Below are 8,175 nucleotides of genomic sequence, written 5' to 3' on the forward strand. Positions count from 1 at the left end.
TTTGCCCAACATTGTATCTGGATCTCAGCTGTTGTGGCCATTATCCCAGCCTGCTGGGGTCATGAGGCAGGGGACACTCTGGGCACAATGCCAGTGCGCTGCCACATGTAAACACAGACAAACACGCATGCACACATTCACACGCTTCAGGCCATTTGGGACCGGCCAATCCGCCTGAAGCGCATGTTTCTGGGGGTGGGTGGGAACAGAAACCCCACGCAGACACAGAGAGAACACACAAACTCCACACAGAGTGGGACGCAAACCCAGCACCACCTTTCTGTGACAGCGCTACCCACTGCGCCACCGTGTCGTGGGAACAATCTTTTGAATGTTAATTTTTTACATGAACAAATATACTATTCAATAAAAACAAGTTTTCTACACCCCGGGCAATCATGTTTAAGGGAAGGTAAGTTTGTTATCCCATTGATACTCGTCTTGAATACTGTCACACTTTAAATTCAGTCACTAACAAATCAACTGGGGAAGAAGACAGTCGACCAGTCCATCATGTCAGCAAACATCCCAGGAGTGATAGTGATGGTGGTTTTCTACCTGCTGGTTCTTGGGACGGGAATCTGGGCTTCCTTCAAGTCCAAGAGGAAACAGAAGAAAAGTGGAGCCACTGGGATGGAGATGGTCATTCTAGGAAACCGGAGCATCAACTCGGTGGTGGGGGTCTTCACCATGACAGGTGTGTAGAGAACAGCTGACATGAGCAGGCCCAACACTTTTCCATATTGCTGTATATCAGAATTCTAGATGATCGCTGGGAAGGAGGTGGCTTGTGCTACACTGGTGGAGCCAGGGTGTTTAAGATGCAATTGGGATGAGGGGTCTGCTTTGCCCACCATGAGGGTCTCCTGTACTGTTTACTTGTTTGGTTGAATCTTTCTTTAAACTGTCCAGTCTTGTAGTATGTATACGGTTTGTCCTGTATTATCAATGTTTTTTTTTCTCTCTGTGTTTTATTTATCTAGCATTTATTTATGTGCATTTACGTCTGCTGTGCTGTCTGTCCATCTGTATATGTCTACACATCGGACAATTTTAACACTAGATGTACAAACACTATTTAAGTGTAAAAATGTTTTTATGGTTCAATTAAGAAAAATGGAGTTATGTGGGTTTGATCACCTGACAAATTAAAAGGATTTATGTTATAACAGGGCAACAAACAAACATGTTTTCTGTGTAACTGTTTTGTTTAGGGTTATTTAGGGTTAGTTGACATTAAGTTACATTTAGTTACATTTACAAGGGGCATTTGGCCCTTTGAGGACAGCCATTATGCTGGTGTGGCCCTCAGTGAAAATGAGTTTGACACCCCTGATCTACAGGGACTTGGGATAGATTTCATAGTTTGAAATTGAACCACAGGTTCAACAGGCAAATATCTATGAATGTATTTGCTAAAAGTCACCATTGACAAATATATTTCATAATTAAATCGTAGTTATCCAGCGTTGTGTCACCTTAAAACTGGTCTCCATTTACTCACAAGCCAACTGGTGTGTTTCTCTTGCAGCGACGTGGGTTGGTGGAGCCTTCATTACTGGCATTGGAGAGATGATTTACACCCCCTCCATGGGACTCATCTGGACAGTCGTGATATTAATTGCATACAGTTCATCATTTGTTGCTAGTAACTATGTATTTATCTCATGTGTTTATCCCAAAGTGTAACTAAAGTCTGACAATCGCAAAAGCTATTACTGTCATAACTTTATGTAACAATGAAAAAAAAATGGTGTTGACTTTCCAGTCATTATTTACTTAGTTAATTTATTGGACATAGTCCTGCTCTTGTGCTGATGTGTAACTATGATAACTGCTAATCTACCAATTCTCCACCCTTGCATATTAACAAAAAAATAATAATGCTCTTTTTTACCTGTGTTTTTTAAAATAAAGTTGGACTGGTGTTCGTCAAGCCCATGAGAGACAGAAACTGTGTGACGATGCTGGACCCTTTTCATTCCAAGTATGGGAAAGTGATAACAGCTGGACTGAGCCTCTTTTCACTTTTCAATGATTTGACTTGGGTGCCTGCAACACTAGCTGGCTTAGGTAGAGTGTTTTCATATGATTGTACACAACTGTTTCACATTTTACTGTTTAATAGTTTTTTAAAGTAGCAACATTTAAATGTTAAATGTTTGAGTTTTGTTTTTCAACAGGAGGAACCATGAGTGTAATCCTGGATTTGCCGTTCTCTGTTTGCACTTGGATCTCCGCTGCTGTCGCCACGATCTACACCCTGATGGGAGGTCTCTACTCTGTGGCCTACACAGATGTTATACAGCTGGTCCTTATATTTACTGGCTTGGTGAGTTTGCTATAGTGAGTGTGCCATAGCTATGTTTTATGTTGCACTGAATTTTGAACTTCATAATGTTTAAAAAACTATTATATATATACACATACATATATAATTTGTGTCCTCAGTGGATCTGTGTTCCCTTCGTGTTGACGAATCCTTCCACCTTGGACATCAGTCAGACTTTAATGAACAACACCTTACACGCTCCCTGGATTGGTCAACCAGAGCTGAAGAACGTCTGGATCATGATTGATAACTTTTTATTCTTTGTAAGTAAGCTATAGCACCTCATAATTTCAAAAGTCTTCCATTGCAGTTTCTGACATTCTGTTTGATCACACAACTGTGATGAGTATGTTCATTAAGAGATTATGCTGTGTTGATTTAGTTTGGAAGCAGAATCAATTTTTATTGTAGTTAAAAGCCTGGATAACGACTGATAATTTCATATTCTTTTTAAGGAAACCTCAAACTACTTTTTTCATATGTAACTCCATTTGTCAGCTAAATATCCTTTGACTGATTGTGAATAACACAAAACTTTTATTTTGGAATGTTAATTGTTAACCACTGATAGTAACAACCACATTTCACTGACTGGCTAATAACTCAAGCTTTCGATAATGTCACTTTAAAAATTATTTTTATAACCATAGTCAAAGTTTAAAGTTAGCTTCAAATTATCTGAATTTAAGCTTAAGAAAAAAATGCAGTGAGACCTTTAATGTTAGTCCAAGAAGGAACCAACTATTTGTTTCACCCCTAAGGCGCTCGGAAGTCTGGGATTTCAGGCTTTACACCAGAGGATCTTGTCAGCTTCCTCCACTGCCACAGCCAAGATCACGTCCTTTATTTCTGCATTCGTTGTATTTACATTTGGGATACCATCAGTACTTCTTGGGGCAGCTGCTGCATCTACAGGTAATTATTGTGTTTGTATAACTTGCAAACTGAATAAACAAATCAGTGTTTTCTATCAGTTTCAGTTTCAACATTCTGACATTCAAAGTCCAACGTCATCATTATCATCATCCGCATTATCCAGAGTCGGGTCGCGGTGGGCAGCAGCTTCAACAGGGAGCCCCAAACTTCCCTTTCCCTCCACATCCACCAGCTCTGACTGGGGAACCCAAGGCGTTCCCAGGCCAGTGTTGAGATATACAGGTAATCCCTCCACCTGGTCCTGGGTTTGCCCCGAGGTCTCCCAGCTGCCCTAGGGAGGCGTCCCGGAGGCATCCGCACCAGATGCCCAAACCACCTCAACAGACTCCTTAAATGTGAAGGAACTTCGACTCTACTGTGAATCTCTGATTTATCACCTTATCTCTAAGGGACACACCAGCTATCCAGCTGAGAAAACCCATTTCAGTTACTTCTACCTGCGATCTCGTTCTTTCGGTCATGACCCATTGCTCATGACCATAGGTGAGGGTAGGAGCGAAGACTGAACGGTAGATGGAGAGCTTCGCCTCTCGGCTTAGCTCCCTCTTTGTTGCAACAGTGCGCAACAGTGCGGCAAAGCGACTGCAATACCGCTCACAAATCTCCGCCCAATCTCACGTTCCATTGTTCCTTTACTCGTGAACAAGACCCACGGATTCTTGAACTCCTTCACTTGGGGGAGGACTTCATTTCCCACGCAGAGAAGGCAGTCCACTGGCTTCCTGCTAAGAACCATGGCCTCAGATTTGGATGTACTGATCCTCATCCCGCCCGCCTCAGTTTAAGCTGCAAACTGGACCAGTGAGTGTTGCAGGTCAAAGGGTGATGATGCAAACAGGACCACATCATCTGCAAAAAGCAGGGATGCAATCCTCAGGCCACCAAAGTTTGGCCTCTCCTCACCACAACTATGCCCTGATATCCTGTCCATGAAAATCACAAACAGAATTGGTGACAAAGTGCCGCCCTGGCGAACCCTTGGTAGTATGTCTGACTTACAACCAAGAATTCGAACACAGCTCTCACTTTGGGCGTACAGGGATTGAATGGCCTGAGGAGTGATCCCCTCATCCCATGCTCTCGCAGCACCTCTCTAGAGATCTGATTATACACCTTTTCCCAGTCCGCAAAACACATGTAGACTAGATGGGTCCCCCTTTTTATAAAGAGATACCAGCACCCCAGGCTGCTACTTTTTCGGTACTGTCCCAGACTTCCACACAATGCTTAAGAGGTGTTCTATCCATGACACCCATTTTCCCTTCCTGAGGTGTCGGACAATCCTCCAAAACAACTTTGGTGCCGTCTGAAAGTCCGTCTGCTTGTTCTCTCCCACACCCTGTTTTGCTTCCATCACAGCCGAGGCCACAGTCCTTCTGGCCTGTCGTACCTTGCAACTGCCTCAGGAGTCCCCAGGGACAACATGCCCCTGAAGGCCTCCTTTAGTTGAACGGCTTCCCTGACAATCCGAGTCCACCATGGTGTTCCAGCGTTACGGCTTCTTGAAGCACCCAAGATCTTGAGACCACAGCTCTCAGCAGCAGCTTCAGCAATGGGAGATTTGAACATCAACCATTCAGGTTGATGTTCCCATCCTCCAAAGGGATGTAAGAGAAGGCAAACAGGGGAAGGGCCAGGCAAAGAGTGGTTCAAAAGAACCTAAAGGCAAATCAAGGAGGGAATAACTTGACCCTGCCCGGAGGAAGCCCAGGGCCCATGTCAGGCGCCAGGCATGGACGGAGGGCCCGTAAGCGAGTACCTGGTGGCTGGGTCTGCCACGGGGCCCCATGTTAGACATGGTGGACATGTTCCTCTTTGGCTTGAGGAATGATTAGGGTCTTAGCAAGGTAGGTAGACACATTTGTTGAACAGGTCCTTGACAATGTCATTGACCAGGGCCTGGAAGACAGGATTGTCAGATGATACCAGGAGCCAGAAAAACATGGATGACTTTACCAAGACAAGCTATTACTTGTTCCTTGACGAGCAACATAAATGTTTCAAAGACTTGCAATCTGTCCTAACAGTAACCTCACACCACATTGCTTGTTTTAGGCTTTTTGTTTTTTTTAATTTTGTATATTATAGTCCCCGAAGGGAAATTAAGAGCAAACTCTAGTTTCATCAAACACATGCAGTGCTCAGGAGGTGAGCTGACACCTCCCACTGTCCACTCACGCTCCAGGTGGCTGGGCAGGGGCGGGAATCGATCCGCCAATCTTGGAACATTAGACGACCCGCTCTACCGCTGAGCCACTGCGACTCAGGGTTCTTACTTGATATATTTTCTATCATAATCCGTTTATTTGGGAAAATTTGCTAATATTATACATGTGTGCACCAAAAATGTGTCAAAGATGATTGAATACATTTCAGGATATAATTGCACCACTTTTTTGATACTCTACATTGCATTTGAGACCTCTTAAATAGGTCTTTCATTAATTACGTCAATATGTGCTTGTTTTGTGTCAATACTTCAGACTGGAACCAGACCACCTATGGTTCTCCATCTCCATATGAACGTGGAGAAGCGGCCATGATTCTGCCCATCACCCTGCGACTAAGCCCACCCTTCATCTCAATCATTGGTATTGGATGTGTGGCGGCTGCTGCAATGTCATCAGCTGATTCTCTCTTGCTTTCAGCATCTTCCATCTTTACTGCAAACATTTACAAGAATATCCTGAGACCTCAGGTTAAAAACTCACTTGTTTTGTCTTTTTCAAAGTGTAACACAAGCCTTGATGTTTACTTTAATGGAATAAAGTGACATGATTTAGAAGCAAAGACACAAACATAAGACATTGGTGCAAAGCATGTTTGGGACAGCACTGTCTTCTCATCTTTCTCTTCATTTTCATTTTCAGGCATCTGACAGAGAGATTCAGTGGGCGATCCGGTTTTCTGTGGTGGTTATGGGGTTGGTTGGTACATTGCTCACCAGCCTGAAAAACAGCATCCTAGTATTCTGGTTCATTGGCAATGAAGCAATCTTCATCATCATCTTCCCTCAACTCCTCTGTGTCATTTTCTTCAACATCTCCAATGGCTATGGAGCTGTTATGGGCATGTTGACTGGATTAACAATAAGAGGACTCAGTGGAGACCCATTACTAGGATTAAAACCAGTCCTACATTTCCCAGGATGCACTCTGGAGGATGGTGTTTATGTCCAGTACGCTCCAGTTAAGACCATCTCCATGCTGTCTTCCATTGCTGCCATCTTGTTGTTCTCCTACCTGGCTTCTGTCCTCTTCAACAAAGGTGTTCTACCTGAGAGGTGGGATGTGTTCAAAGTGAAAGCCCAGCACTCACCAGTACCACTGACACCAGTAGGTGGCGCTATAGAGGACGAAGAGAATGAGGAAATGAACAGACACAGCTGAGTGAGCTAATGATTAGCATGTTCTTTTCAGATGGATCTGTTCATGAATAATGCTGAACCACACAATTTATTAAAAAACGTTATTACTTATATGTAACAGTTTGAATATTTACTCAATCATGTAATCATTTTATATACATTATGACCATGCCATAAATGTTCATTCACTTAAACTTGTGTGACTCTGAATGTCCTGTTCCTCACACACTCAAATAAAACGTATGTCTCCAGACCAAATAGTAGAAACCATCCAAGGAATAGTCAAAACATACCAGGGTCATTCTGCATTGTCTAAGAGTAAGAAAGATATACGTGAAAAGGACATCCCAGAAACACATGTGTAGACTCTTGGTTCTTTGAAAATAGGAGTTCCTTTAGGTAAGATCTGATGACACTGAATGAACCTTCTTCACAGTTATCTTTCATTTCATTTCGTCTGTTCAATCAACCTTTTGATTTGTGAAATCTGATATCTTGAACTTGTACAATTCTGTTACAAACAGGTGCCTGACATCCCTAACACAACCAAGAAGTTGTTGTTTCATACCATTTCTGATTTTATTTTTGCAGGAAAAAAAGCTGATTTCTATATTTAACGTGTTCAGTGTGAAATCCAAAATCTCACTAGTACCACCGTTACCAGCAGTTGTTGATCGAGACAAGAATCAGAATGAGGGAATGAACAGAACCAACTGTCAGAGCGAGGCGTTACGATGATCATAAACACGTTAATGTTTTCAGTTGAATCTGTTTCCCTTAACAAAGTTGTAAAACAGTACTTTATGTGTAACAGTAATGCTGAATCTTATTCTGGAGATAAGTTTCTTCTTCTTTTCCTTTCGGCTTTTCCCTTCAGGGGTCGCCACAGCGAATCAATTTCCTCCATCTAGCCCTGTCCTTTGAATCCTCTTCTCTCACACCAACTACCTTCATGTCCTCTTTCACTACATCCATAAACCTCCTCTTTGGTCTTCCTCTAGGCCTCCTACCTGGCAGTTCAAAACTCAGCATCCTTCTACCAATATATTCACTATCTCTCCTCTGGACATGTCCAAACCATCTCAGTCTGGCCTCTCTGACTTTATCTCCAAGACCTCTAACATGTGCTGTCCCTCTGATGTACTCATTCCTGATCCTATCCATCCTGGTCACTCCCAGAGAGAACCTCAGCATCTTCATCTCTGCTACCTCCAGCTCTGTCTCCTGTCTTTTCCTCAGTGACACTGTCTCTAGACCAAACAACATCGCTGGTCTCACCACAGTTTTGTACACCTTTCCCTTCATTTTAGCTGAAACTCTTCTATCACACATCACACCTGACACTTTCCTCCACCCGTTCCATCCTGCCTGGACACGCTTCTTCACCTCTTTTCCACACTCTCCATTGCTCTGGACTGTTGAGCCTAAGTACTTAAAGTCCTCCACCTTCTTGATCTCTTCTCCCTCTAACCTCCCTCTTCCACTTGGGTCCCTCTCATTCACACACATGTACTCTGTCTTACTGCGGCTAACCTTCATT

The 8,175-nt window shown here is 43.1% G+C and overlaps 1 protein-coding gene across 1 annotated transcript; it reads left to right on the plus strand.

The window, feature by feature from the left end:
- The first annotated feature begins 513 nt into the window (after positions 1 to 513).
- On the plus strand, positions 514 to 6,657 carry LOC137604034 (high affinity choline transporter 1-like). Its single transcript, XM_068327962.1, has 8 exons — positions 514 to 697; positions 1,532 to 1,648; positions 1,918 to 2,073; positions 2,184 to 2,332; positions 2,452 to 2,595; positions 3,094 to 3,247; positions 5,752 to 5,966; positions 6,139 to 6,657. Exons 1-8 carry the CDS (start codon positions 514 to 516, stop codon positions 6,655 to 6,657), a joined length of 1,638 nt encoding a protein of 545 aa, XP_068184063.1.
- The last annotated feature ends 1,518 nt before the right edge of the window (positions 6,658 to 8,175 follow it).

The sequence above is a fragment of the Antennarius striatus genome, chromosome 11, assembly GCF_040054535.1.
Source record: "Antennarius striatus isolate MH-2024 chromosome 11, ASM4005453v1, whole genome shotgun sequence".
NCBI classification, from domain to species: domain Eukaryota; kingdom Metazoa; phylum Chordata; class Actinopteri; order Lophiiformes; family Antennariidae; genus Antennarius; species Antennarius striatus.